This window comes from Bos mutus, chromosome 2 (assembly GCF_027580195.1).
Source record: "Bos mutus isolate GX-2022 chromosome 2, NWIPB_WYAK_1.1, whole genome shotgun sequence".
Lineage (NCBI taxonomy): Eukaryota > Metazoa > Chordata > Mammalia > Artiodactyla > Bovidae > Bos > Bos mutus.
The window spans coordinates 44478659-44493462 of record NC_091618.1 but is presented as its reverse complement, the minus strand read 5'-3'; the positions used below and the strand labels follow the sequence as shown (position 1 = coordinate 44493462).

The window sequence follows — 14804 nt, the reverse complement described above, 5'->3', positions numbered from 1 at the left end:
CTTCTTTTTAATGGTAGACGAATCTTTAGTACTGTGGAAAAGAGCAGACAGAAATATAAACCAGCTTCTCTCACAGTGGAGTTCGTCCCTTTCTTTTATCGTAAGTAACAGCTCTAATTTCTCTTGCTTTGATTCTGATGTTACTCTGATCATTCCTTATTCTTATTCTGATTCTGACCTTGTTTCAGCTTGTGTATTTATAAGATAAAGATTCTAAGAACCTGTTACTAGAGAAGTTGATTGTTATTTTGCTGTCATTATTCCTCTTGGTTTTATTTAATTTACTGTTCTCTGAGTGTTTTTATTTTGAGAAGAGCTGAATGTTTTAAAGACAGTAGTATATTTTGGAACTTCAGAACTTTTACTGAAAATAATCTTGAGAGAATTGGTTCCTATTTGTATGATCTATATGGACTCTAGTTTTCTTTCTTTAAAAAAATGATTATGCTGTATTTCAAGAATATAGAACATTTTGCAGAATGTAATAGCAACCTCCTGTGTTTCCCACTCAAATTTGTCAGATTTTAACATTTTGCCATTTTACCACATTTTTGTTCACCTTTTCCCCCTCTAAGAAATAAGACAGAAATAGTCCCTTGTAGGGCAATTAATCCTGCCTAAAATGTCTTCCCTCATGGCACAGACAGTAAAGAGTCTGCCTACAATGCAAGAGACCCAGGTTCGATCCCTGGGTTGGGGAGATCCCCTGGAGAAGGAAACGGCAACCCACTCCAGTATTCTTCCTGGAAAATCCCATGGTTGCGGGAGTCTGGTGGGCTTCAGTGCATGGGGTTGCAGACTCAGGCGCAACTGAGCAGATAACACAAAATGTACATAAAGACATTTGGTTCTATGCAGTTGGAAAGAGTCAGACATGACTTAGTGACTAAACAACAGCAAAATGTCCGTAAGACATTTGGCTATGCCAAAAGGTCCTTGAAATTTAGTCCTATCCAAAATGAGCATATTTGGTTCGTGCTGAATAGTTTTGGGTAGGACCAAATATCAAGGAGCTTTTGGCATGGACCAAATATCTTATGGACATTTTGCACCGGACCAAAGGTCTGCTTATCAATTAGTTCTTTGATTGCTTGGTGAAGATGAATGCAATACTTTGCTTGACCACCAGTAGTGATACTGGTTTTAGCTAGATAAGCAAGCTCATGTGTCCACACCGGGAAAGCCAGCATTCCAGGGAAACAGTGTAGGCATTTCTTTTCAGAAGGAGATCTCACAGCATTACTAGGGCTTTTCTTGGATTTTCCAAGTCAGGATATGAAACCAAACTGATGGGTGTGTGAGCCACCCTGGCTTTGAAGTGCAGTATCCCATAGAAGACATTTATACCATTATACCCGTGAATGTAACGTCTAAATCCTAGGAAAGGAAATGCCTAAATTATAATTTACACTGAAATCAGGGAAGCCCAGGGTTATAAGTTCCCATCAGGTTATTTATAGTCATCATAATCTTTCTAGATCAAGGGGCATTTTTACCATGAACAGTGTTGCCTGGTAACACGTTTGTCACGCATTGACTATCTACATTTGTCATATTTCCAGTGATTGAATTCTTGGTGCATTTTCTAATAGAGAAGGAAGAAGAGTTTTTCTTACCCTGCATAGAGTGAATATCTTATTTTTCAATACTTTTTCATTTAATATTTTTGCACTCATTGATGATACTTGCAGTTATTTCATTCAGGGTTGCAATATTATCTTCAGATCTCCATTCTTATACTTCCATAAGTTGTTATATTCTGTAAAAAGAATTTTCCCTCATCCATTGGAGATAAATTACAATTATTCCTAAAAAGGCTGCATAAAGTACTTAAATCTTTCTCTTTTACTGTTTTCAAAATGAGTTCAAATAATACTTAAGTGGGACAAAGGTTTTATTTCTCCCTTTTTTATGTATCACTGTGGACTCAGTCTTTTATTTACTCAGCATTTTAGAATCAGTTATAGGTTTTTTTTTAAAATACTTATTTTTATTTCTTTGGGTGTTCCGGGTCTTAGTTGCAGCACGTGGGATCTTTGACTTTTGTTGCACACCCAGGATCTTAGTTGCACCATGTAAAATCTAGTTTCTGACCCCAGATTTGAACCCTGGGCTACCTGCATTGGGAATGCAGAGTCTTAGTTACAGGACCACCAAGGAAGTCCCTCAGTTGTAGTTTTTGATGGTAAAATTATTCTAAACTTGATCACTGAGAATATTTTCTCCTAGAATGTTTATCTTTTCATTTGAGTCTTTTGAAACATAGAAATTTTAAATATGAGTGGAATCTAATTTATAAAATTTTTCTGATGATCTGTGGTTTTTGTGTCTTCCCAAAGAAATCTTACTAATTACCTCAAGGTCATGAAGATTTTCTCTTATGTTTTCTTCTATTAGGTCAGTTACCTGTTTTAAGTTGGTATTTTGTATCTAGCCTAAGGTTTCTCATTATTGTTCCAGCAATATTTGTTGAAGAAACTGTTCTTTTCTTCTTTTGAATTACCTTGGCACATTTGTCAGAAATTGGTTGACAGTAAAACATGGGTTGACTTCTGGCTTCTCCTTTTTTTTCCGTGTGTCTGCCTTTATGCTGTTTCTACACTGTACTGATTATTGTGAGTTGATACCAAGTCTTGAAGTCATTAAAACCTCCAGCTTTATTCTTCTTTCTCAAGGTGTTTCTGCTATTCTGGTTCCTTTGCATTTTAATATATGTTTTAGAATCTGTTTTTCAGTATTGTTACAAAAAAGCTTGCTGGGATTTTGATTGAGATTGTATTGAATCTCTGGGACTATTTGAGGAGAATTGCCACTTTAAGAATATTTAGACTTCCAACTCATGAGTCTGATGTATCTCATCAATTATTTGTATGTTACTTATTTTTTCAGTCAATTTTACATAGTTTTCAGCATGTAGATTGTGCACGTATTTGGTTAATTTATCCCAAAATATCTATCTCAAGTGTAGATGTACAGTCTGTAAAATAAACTATTGCAGATTTTTAAAAAAGTTGTATTTTCATGTCTCTTTCTATCCATGGTAATATTCTTTGCCTTGCCTTGATAATATTTCTTGCCTGTTTTGTCAGTGTCAGTATATTGCTGACACTCCAACAGTCTTATGATTAGAATTTACATAGTGTATCTTTTTTTACACCCTCTCTCTGTGTTTCCTGGCTGAATAGAACTCTGTCATGTGTGTGAAATCTCACAGTTCGGTTTACAACCTCTTGTAGGTTTTTGGCTGTCTGGTGGGATTTCATGGTTTAAATTAGGATTGGTACTTGGACTCAAAATGAGCCCTTTGCATATTTCTGGATTGCTTTTTCTGTATAGCTTCCTTCATTTTAGTACTGCTTTATGAATTCCGGTTTCCTAGGCCTCCCCCAACTTGTAATCTGTCTCCTATCTCTGGAAATAGCCATGTTCTTTTAGGGTTCCCCCTTTCTGTACATTTGTTCAGAAAATGTCTATAAACCGGAAACTGAGGTGATCCTTGAGTTCACTTTCAATTTCTAGAACCAAAAAAATCTCTAAAACCTATTTTGCCAAATTTTGTAGTAATTTATAGCAGGAAACCTTGTATAGTGAAATTATTCCAACATAGCTGAGATGTCTTAATGTTTTAAATTTATCAATACCTTTTAACTGAAAATTGTTTCTTTTTGGAATGTTTTTTGTGTCTAAAATTGGAAATCATTCTCGTGTTATAATCTTTCTTTGTGTATAGTGATGTATGTGAAAGGATATTTATTACTGGATTGTTAGCAGTATCAAAAGAAAGTGAAAAAGCATAAATGTTTATCAGTAGAGAACTAGTTAAGTAAATTAAGGTATGTCATTGTAGTGGAATGCTCTCTAGTCATAAAAATGAATAAGGCAGATGTATATGTTAAGATTGATGGTTTCTCTTTTTTTTCTATGAAAAATGCATATTAACCTTGCTTTTTAATAAATTTCAGCCTTTCACAAATAATTTTTAATATTTCCATTCAAACATTCCTTAGAAATCAATCAGTTGAAAGAAATCTTATGTGGTTATTTGAGAAATCTTATGTAGTTATTTGTGTATTGTATTCACAGAGTGTTTTCAAGAAAGTGAACATCTCAAGGAGAGTCTTAAGTGTTGCTTATTGCATCTCTTTGGAGCCATAGTAGCTGGTGGGCAGGTGAGGAACATGTTGAAAGTTAATCTGTAAAATGACGGTAAATACTACAAACAGTTTGCCATGGGTTATTTAATGAAGTCTTTGTCTTTTTGCAATTTAATGAACAAATATTTTTCTGAAGTTAAATCTTGTTTAAAACTAATTTACTTAGTTTTATTTATGAATTTCAAAAAAAACTCAAGAAATAATATTAGCATTAACTATAAAAGTACTGCATAAATAGTTAGATTTAACAGTTTTGGGTATATGAAGTTCTTAGCTGTATTGACTTTCAGCTTCCAGTTTTTGCTTTAGAATATAGAGGATAGTCATCTCTGATAGTTCACTTGATGAAATCAGACTTTCATTTCCTAGGACATATGAATTTAGTCACTTTTCTGTCTACTTATAATTATTAAGGGCATACATACATGGTTTATATTCATTTTTTCAACCACTCAACTTTTTAAAATTATTTACAGTAAAGAAGTTTGAGTAACGTTTATTTTTTTCAGTTGAATGTCTTAACAGCTGTGGTAAACTCTGAGTCTAACTGCTAGTTGAAAACAGGTTATAGTTCAGAAGGAACATTCTACTTGTTTTATTTAACCACAAATTTAGATCAGAGGTTTCTGACACATTTTGTACCACATACCCTTTGGCAGTCTGATATAGCCTCTTGTCAGAATGTTTTCACATACCTGAAAGAAAATACACACCATCACAAAGGAAACTATACTGAAATGCAGTTACTAAAATATTAATAAAACAAGTCTGTTACATAGTAATGGGCTTCTTTATAACATATCAAATTAAAAAATACAGCAGCAAGTCTAGTGACTAATGTAATTTCGAAGAAGAGATGAGCATAATTGATGTTTAAAGATACTGTAACTGTAATATATGAAAATTATATGATTTCTACTGATGACAAAATCATGGGTATTGCTAATAATACTGTTTGGATTTCCTAGTGGGTCACCTTGCCCCCTCCTCTTCACTCTCGTAGAAGATAAAGAGTCTCCGTTGTGAGAGGAATGGTGACCAGAATCTTATTTTTCACTTTATCTGCTTTTTCACTTTCCTTTATTAGCTAATATCCGTCTTTTGCTTCAGTTCGTCCCCATTTCCATCATTTCTCCACTACTAAGAATTAGTAAGTGTACAGGAACAAAATTGGAAATGGCATTCTTTTTGACTAGTGGAGAAGTTGGTTGGAGCCCATACCCTTTTTGAACAAATCCAGACTTGTTAATGCCTCCGGGTAATTGAACCTTAAGAGACTTCCAGTAATTAAAACTCACATGGAAATCAAATGGATATTTAAAGGCCAGTTTATTATTTTATATACTGAAAATAACTCAAAATCCTATAATTGGATCATAGCTATAATTACAACTATATTGAAATCATAAGACTGTTGAATATAGCCTCAGTACAGGGGTATTTAGATAAATTGAGGATCTAAAAGACATAATAATACCTTTATCATAAGGAGTTGAACATTTAAAGTCCAATGATTGGTCTCCCTTTCCTCAGCATCTTGCCTGGCTTCCTGCAAGCATATTTATGCTGTTTCATGCTATGTTAAGAGCAAGGGCTCTGGAGCCAGAGTTAATTCTACGTCATTTCTAACTATTTGTATGACCTTGGATAAACTATTTATGTGTGTTTTAGTTTCTTTATTTATAATGTGTAAATAACAACACACAAGGACCAAATGACTCATTATATATGTAAAGTACTTAACAAAGTGCTTGTGATTATAAGCACGAAGTATATCATGGGTGTATCAGATTTATAACTCCTTAAAAGTGAAAGTGAAAGTCATTCAGTCCTGTCCCAACTCTTTGCCACCCCATGGACTGTAGCCCCCCAGGCTCCTCTGTCCATGGGGATTCTCCAGGCAAGGATACTGGAGTGGGTTGCCATGCCCTATAGCAGTAAGTAGTAAAGTTCTAACAGCTTTAATTAGAAGTTTACCTTTTTCTCTCATTAAAAAGAAAAAAGCAGTAAACAGTCCAGAATGAATTTGGTGGCTTTAGGAGATCTTCGGGGACTTGGGTTCCTTTTTAATGTCAATATGTTATCCTTACTGTTATGTCTTATGCTACAAAATAGCTTCTGGAGTTCTGGCCATCGTGTCTGCGCTTTGGACACAAAGATAGGGGGTTAGTGAAGAAGGAGACAAATGGCAGGTGCCAATTACCTTTGAAGGAGATATTGAAAAGCTGACAGCATCTCATTTGCAAAACTCCATCAGATAGCTGCACAGTTGCAAAAGGTGAAAAGGCCAAGAGCCAAGGATCCTTCCCTCTTTTATTTGTAAAGTGATATCCTCTTCCTGGTCTACTGGCATGTATTCGTGACCAAGGACTACCCCTAGCTACAAGGGAGGGTGATGAGGAAGTTTTCTATATGAGCAGATTACTCTGAATAAAATTAGAATTCTATTAGTAGTGAAGAAAAGACTTAATATGTGTAATACACCAGCAGTGTCTGTCAGAGTATCCATGTAAAAAATTTGTAATGTTGGTTTTTAAAGAAAAAACTGTCTGCAGATATATTAAAGTCTCTTTGTTTTTGAAAATGTATAGCACTTCAGTTAGGTTTGGATTTCATTTTTTTTTTTTTTGTCTCTCATGTTTCAGAAGAATGCTTTGCAAGCAATTTCTCCAGCCACCATGGAAGTTCTTATGAGAGTTTTGGCTGACTGTGATTCTTGGGAGGATGGAAATCCTGAAGAAGTGGGTAGGAAGGTAGAACTTACTCTGAAGTGCCTTACAGAAGTAGTGCATATCCTTCTCACTAGTAGCTCCGATCAGCGTCAGGTGGAAACCAGCACTATTCTGGAGAACTATTTTAAATTGCTAAATTCAGATCATTCAGCTTTACCTAATCAAAGGAGGTCCAGACAGTGGGAAAACCGGTTCATAGCTCTTCAGATCAAAATGCTGAGTGAGTATTAGATGAAGTTTATTCTGTTTGGTTTTCTTTGAATCTACTTGTTTTACATTTATATTCTCCATTTTCATTTAGAATTCACGACCATTGTATAGAAAATAGTGAATGTTTAATTCAGACTTTGTGTGACTGTTTATAGATTTTGACTTTAAAATAATGTGGAATTGATTTGTCTTTCACGTATTTGCTTTAGCAGTGACAAAATTGAGCCGTTATATTCTCTTTTGAAAGTTGTAATCCTCTCAAAGCATCAGTGTTAAAAAAAAAGAAAATCAACTGTGATTTTGAAATTTTAGAAGTAAATTTTCAGGAAGTGCCATTTGTACATTTCTAACCTACAGCAAGGGGTCATATGTAATCAGTTTTGTATGTGCTTCTCTAAGATCTCTATGGCCATTGCTTCAGCATGGCCCTCCTCTTGAGAGTTTCTGGTTTCTTGTTTTGTTTTGATTCCTCAGATCCTCTGTGTGTGTGTCTTGCTTTTCTTTCTCTTTCTTTGTGTTGGTTGTTCTGTGTCCCTCTGTGCTTCTCTCTCCCCCTCCATTGCTTCCTCACCCAATTTCTTTCCCTCTCCTTCTCTCTGCTCCCTGCAGACTCCTTAACCAATATATGTGGTTTCTTTTTGTATTCTTATTAGATGAATAGGTATACTAATATTATTAACTGAGAGTTCTTTTTTATGGAAATAAAATATTTTCATTATAGCTAAACTAGAAAATTCAGAGAAGTTAAAAGGAAAAGGTTTTTATATGCTGCCATCTGACGTAACCAACACTAATGGTTTGTTGTATAACTTTAGAGACTTTAAAAATTGTGTGGGTATGTGTGGTGTCCAATTTAAAAAATACTGGACATCAAAATCTTAGTGAAACTTAATGATTCATTACAACAGTGTTTTGTATATAGATTCACCTTATATAGTTTGTATTCTATGTTATAAAATATAGTGTTTTAAAATTATAAATTTGAAGTTTATAAGGAAATTTGAGTCTCTATTGAATGGACTTCTTTTTTGTTACGAACTTTCATATTACCTATGTCAAATTCCCCTTGATTTCCAAGTGAGGACATTGTTTTTGGTAGGAAATAGGACCAAAGCATCATCACAAATAGATTAATTACGTAACTCTCATTTTCATGATGGCTATATGTTAATTTTATGCTGTATAAATGAAACTGTGTTGCCAAATATAATCAGGTGTTACTTATTCATAGCAAGTTGGGAACCACAGTTTGTTACACTTAAATTAATGGAAGAACACCTAAGTAAATCTCTGAAAAATATTTATAACTCATATATGCAAAAATAAATACTTTTTATAATAAAGTATAAAAATGTTCACTTTTCTTATGAAGAAATAAGTGCGTGAGTGAGAGTGAAAGTCGCTCAGTCGTGTCCTACTCTTTGCAATTCTCTAGGCCAGAATACTGGAGTCAGTAGCCTTTCCCTTCTCTAGAGAAGTACAGGATTTGTTTTCTACTCCACCTCCTTATTATTTCCTATTAATTTACATCTATTTGTCAGCTGAAATGCCTAAGTTAAATATACAGCTAGAGTGAATGTTTCTGTGATCCCAAATATTCCACTTTATTAATGGACGATTTTGTTTTTATTTTCCTAGATACCATCACAGCCATGTTAGACTGCACAGATAGACCTGTTCTTCAGGCTATTTTTCTTAACAGTAACTGCTTTGAACATCTCATACGACTGCTACAGAACTGCAAGGTATTTTTCTGTTATTACTATTATTATTGTCTTTAATTTTAAGCTATTATTTTATGTTTTGATTTTATCTCGAACATACTATAACCATAGCTAAATTTGTGGTAAATGCACATAACATAAAATTTACCATCTTAATCATTTTTTAAGTATATCATTCAGTGGTATTAAATACATTCTCATTGATGTTGCAACCATTACCACCATCCATTCCCCATAACTTTTCATCTTGTAAAACTGAAATTCTGTATCCATTAAACAATTTCACATTCTCCTGTCCTTTCAGCCCCTGGCAACTACTACAGTTTCTGTCTCTATAATTTTAACTACTCTTAAGTACCTCATATAGGTGGAATTATGCAGTGTTTGATTTTTATAACTGGCTTATTTCATTCAGCATAATACCTCAAGATTCATCCATGTTGTAGCATATTGCAGAATTTCCTTTCCTTTTAAGACTGAAGAGTAACTCATTGTATGGATATATATATATATATGCCACATATTATTTATTCAGTCATCTGTTGATGGACTCTTGAGTTGATCTTACCTTTTGGCTATCATGGATAATGTTGCTGTGAACATGAGTATTACAAATATCTCTTCCAGACCCTACTTTAAATTCTTTTCGGCATATGTTCAGAGTGGGCTTGCTAGATCACATAGTAATGAAACTTTTGATTTGTTGAGGTGCCTTACTGTTTTCCATAGTGGCAGCACCATTTTATGTTCCTGGCAACAATGTACAAGAATCCAGTTTCTCCCATATTCTCATCAACATTTGTTTTCTCCTTCCTCCTCCTCATTCTCCTCCTTTTCTTCTTCCTCTTCTTCCTCGCTTTTATTTTTGATAATAGCCGTCCTAATGGGTGTGAGGTGGTATCATCTCATTGTAGTCTGATTTGCTTTTCTCTAATGATTAGTGATACTGAGCATCTTTTCATGTGCTTATTGGCCATTTATATTGTCTTTAGAAAAATGTGAGGTTCTTGGTGCATTTCTAATTTTTTTTTTAGCTTTTTTGTTGTTAAGTTTTAAAATCTTTTTTTTTGTTACACTTATTAAAATTTGGTATGAGCATTTGATAAGCATATGTTTTTATACTTTTGTTTCATTTAAGATTATTTCATTAGCATTTTCTGGAGAAGGCAATGGCACCCCACTCCAGTACTCTTACCTGGAGAATCTCATGGACAGAGGAGCCTGGTAGGCTATAGTCCATGGGGTCACAAAGAGTCGGACACGACTGAAGCGACTTAGCAGCAGTAGCAGCAGCAGCATTAGCATTTTCATTTGTTATGATTTTAATATTTATATATTATTATATTAAGTGAATATATGACTTACTTAAATATTCCCTATTAGTTAAGTATAGTATTAGTTAAGTATATAGATATTTAACTTGTTTCCAGTTTTGTTTGCTATTACATAATTCTTTAAAATTTCATGGGACAGAATTCTATTTCTAGTACACTATTAGATCAAAGAGCATACATTTTTTAAAGCAGGGAGCACTGTATGGGAAAAACTTGTAAGTGGAAAATGTAGAAAAGTAGAAAAACAAGAATACTATTAGGGTTCTTGATGTATACCTCCAATTTGCTTATTTTTAAAAGTTTTTACTGATTTACACTTGTAGCAGATTTGCATATGAGTACATAATAACTGATATCTCTGATTATTATATATTTGCATAAATATCAAGATGCCACCAAAAACCTTTTAGAGAGCTTCGTGAAAATCCTTTGAAAATAAAACTACTTCATAGAGCTTTTACTTTCTATTTGAGGTATTCCTTTCATGAATTCCCTGTTGAAAAATACTAGGGGTTCATTCTGATTTTGTGAGAATATTCCAGAATAAAAATTTTAACGTCAGCTCCTTGAATTTTTCCACACAGTTAGGAGAGTATCTTTGAAAGCATTATGTCACTATGTTGCTTAACTTACAGTAAAACTATAAAGAATAGCATAAAATAGTAAACAATATATTGATAAAATAAGTCAGAATGAATACTTACGAAGTCAACACAAGTACCAAATTACCACTGAAGCGTCAAGATTTCTCTGTCCACCTTTTAAAAATCATTCTTGGGGAAGAAATCCGAGGGAGGTGAAAGCAACATAAGAGAAATATTTGTAAAACCTTCTCTGTGTTGTAAAAATGCAGTGTGGCTTTATGAATTATAATGATAACTTCAGTGATAGACAAGATCTCACATGTGTAGAGAAACTGTTAATCACATACTACAGAAGGATGAATCACTAGGATAAAATAATTTCTACTAAAATTTTTGGTATGCATTTATACAGTATGTGAAACTAAGATATAATTTTTAAAAATCTCTGTCATATGGTCAGCAGTACCTTTTTTTTAAGAATACAAAACTGTTTGTTTGACATAGCTGTCATGACAACAAGCTAATATTTACTCTTTCTACCATGTTAGAAGTCAAGGTTTCTTATAATTTAGATCTTGAAACTTGCTGATGGTCATAATGTTTTAAAATTTAATTATTTGACGGGCTTTCCTGGTGGCTCAGTGATAAAGAACCCTCTTGCAAGTGCAGGAAACACTGGTGTGATCCTTGATCCACATGCCGTGAAGCAGCTAAGGCCATTTGCTACACTCTTGGGCCTGTGAGTTGCAATTATCGAAGTCCACAGGCCCTAGAGTCCATGCTCCCTAGAGTCCGTGCTCCATAACAGGAGAAGCCACTGCAGTGAAAAACCCACACATTGCAACAATAGAGTAGCCTCTGCTCTCCACAAATAGAGAAAAAGCCTGTGCAGCAATGAAGACCCAGCACAGCCAAAATAAAAAATAAGTAAATAAATAAAATTTAATTATTTTATGCCATTTGGGCTTCCCTGATAGTTCAGTTGGTAAAGAATCTGCCTGCAGTGCAGGAGACCCTGGTTCTATTCCTGGGTCGGGAAGATCCCCTGGAGAAAGGATAGGCTCAGTTCAGTTCAGTCGCTCAGTCGTGTCTGACTTTTTTGCAACCCCATGGACTGCAGCATGCCAGGCTTCCCTGTCCATCACCAACTCCTGGAGTGTGCTCAAATTTTGGGTACCTATTCCAGTATTCTTAGGCTTTTCTTGTGGCTCAGCTCGTAAAGAATCCACCTGCAATGTGGGAGACCTGGGTTCAATCCCTGGGTTGGGAAGATCCCTTGGAGAAGGGAAAGGCTACCCACTCCAGTATTCTGGCCTGGAGAATTCCATGGACTGTATAGTCCATGGGGTCACAAAGAGTCGGACACGACTGACTGACTTTCAGTTTCACTTTGATGCTATTTATCACACATTTTGCTTTTGAGAAGAAACCCATTTTGGAGAGGAAAGCTAGGTTTTGGGACCTGAGCCTTTTGTCCTGGCAGTATTCTGTATTTGTGGAATATTCTAGTCAGAATCCCTGTAAATTCCTCACTAAACATTAGAGTTATTAAGTTTTTAAAAAAATTTTGTAAAAAGTAAATGGCTCATAGCTTCATTGAGTTAACCAAGCCCCTTCACCATGATAAGGCTATAATCCATGATGTATTGGGATATAGTCAATTGACAGTGTTGTGATAGTTTAAGGTGAAGAGCAAAAGGACTCAGCCATACATATACACGTATCCATTCTCCCCTAAATTCCTCTCCCATTCAGGCTGCCTCGTAACATTGAGCAAGGTTCAGTGCGCTCTACAGTAGGTCCTTGTTGGTTATCCATTTTAAATATAGCAGGGTATACATGTCTATCCCCAAAGGACTCATTAAGTTTTAAAAACAAAGGAGAACCTTGGAAATAAACTGTCCCAACTCTCTTATTATACAAATAAGGAAATATGTCCTAAGAGATTAACTGACCAGCCCAGGGTTAATGCTAATATATGATGGAGGTAGGATTTCTTACACAGGTATTCTGACCCTAAGCTCATTGTTATATGTGGTTTTTTAACTGTATTATTTGTACTTAAAGCCACTGTTTAGTCAGTAGAAGAATGTTTTCTGTGTATTAGGTATAAGAGAATTACAGGTTTTGTTCACTGTATATACAAACATTTGGTGGAGATAGGTGATATGATTTATGAATGTATAAAAATGTTTGACATATTGTGAAAACTTAAGTTCCTAAATGTGTAATAGGATGCTACAGATGTCTGATTTCTGTTAAAATTTTTTTTAAAAATAAGGAATGAATCATTTATTCTTTTATATAATAATACAGAATCAAGACAGTTGTCATCTAAATATTCATACCCATTTGAAGCATTGCCAACTAAAGTTTAAAGTATCATAAACAATTCATGAATTACATGGAAATCTTTAGGCTTTCTGCTGAAGTTTCTATGCTTTCTTTTTGCTCTTCTTGCGTGACATTCACCAACCAGTTTAAATACGCATTAATTTCCTTGAATATTTGTGTAAAAACTTTTGAGTTTCATCATACTATAGCATATTTTAAATATAGTTCCAAGGAATCATATATTTACTTTTGCCTAGAAAATCCCATGGACGGAGGAGCCTGGTAGGCTGCAGTCCACGGGGTCACTAAGAGTCGGACACGACTGAGCGACTTCACTTTCACTTTTCACTTTCATGCATTGGAGAAGGAAATGGCAACCCACTCCAGGGTTCTTGCCTGGAGAATCCCAGGGATGGGAAGCCTGGTGGGCTGCCGTCTATGGGTCGCACAGAGTTGGACACAACTGAAGCAACTTAGCAGCAGCAGCAGCAGCATGATGAACTTTAAATATTTAAGCATTATTTTGTTTTACTATATTAAATTTTGAAAGGGGAGATATGCTTTGAGTTAATGAAAAATTTTTTAAAGCTGTCCAAAAATATTTAAATTAATGTGAAGAAAATAACGGCAAGTTTTTAGCAGCAAAGAGGATTCAAAACCATTATGTTGACTTCAGTACTTTGCTGCTGCTGCTGCTAAGTCACTTCAGTTGTGTCCGACTCTGTGTGACCCCATAGACAGCAGCCCACCAGGCTCCCCGTCCCTGGGATTCTCCAGGCAAGAACACTGGAGTGGGTTGCCATTTCCTTCTCCATCAGTACTTTGCTAGTTGAAATCATTTTTTTAAAATATACATATGTATATAAAGTTTCATTTGAGGACTTAAAATTCTGGAAAGCTTTTGATGTTGTGGCCTTGCTCATCTAATTTGTTTTCTTTACTTTTTTCTCTTTCTTCTTTATATCTACTCTTTAAAATCAACTACCATAGAAATTCATCATCATGACAGTCTTAGTAGAAATGAGAATTTAGGAGAGGAACAACAAAAGAATACCTTATGGAAAAGAGTGTTAGGAATGAATAGACAGAATGGTAAAGTTGAAAGCCTGACTTTGGGAAGCACACCTCTGGACACACATTGCCATAGTGACTTTTGACATTGAACAAGTTTCTTTTTATTTTTTAAAATATAGATTTTTATTTACTTTGTAGAAAAATACAGTGTGGAGGTTTCAGAGGAAAAAGAAATATAAAAATATATTTTAAATATTTTTTACAATGCATATATATGTGCATAATATTTAAATTACTACAAAATATAATAACAATATTTATGTGTATATTTTTAATGTAGATGTATTTTCCTTTACAAAATTGGAATACTATGAGTGTTATTTTATTCTGCTTTTAAATATTTTATATCATGAGTCTTTCCATAGTCCATCATGTATTTTTTGAAAGATTACTTTTAATGACTGTAAATATTTCAACCCAGCAGTTCTCAAATCATGAGATCCCCAGGATCATTTTAGGGAGTCTTCGAAGTCTGATCTTAACCAAGTTTCTTTTTGAGGCTAATTTTCTTATTGAACTTTAACCAAAACAACATTATAAATGTCTGAATGCAGAAGCAAATAGGAGAGTTCATTTGTTTTCTCTTAAGCCAGACATTTAAAAAATGTGCAAAAAAATGTAAAAGCAGTGCCATCCTTATCAAAGCATATTTTGGAAA

At 34.5% G+C, this 14804-nt stretch overlaps 1 protein-coding gene across 6 annotated transcripts in view; it reads left to right on the top strand.

The window, feature by feature from the left end:
- NBEAL1 (neurobeachin like 1) overlaps window positions 1–14804 on the top strand; it is a 163230-nt gene that overhangs the window by 43514 nt on the left and 104912 nt on the right. For all 6 annotated transcript variants that reach the window (XM_070387937.1, XM_070387932.1, XM_070387955.1 and 3 more), the window contains 4 exons: window positions 18–100; window positions 4084–4169; window positions 6800–7106; window positions 8735–8841. In XM_070387937.1, coding sequence (XP_070244038.1) covers window positions 18–100; window positions 4084–4169; window positions 6800–7106; window positions 8735–8841 — 583 coding nt within the window. The remainder of the gene's footprint in view (window positions 1–17; window positions 101–4083; window positions 4170–6799; window positions 7107–8734; window positions 8842–14804) is intronic.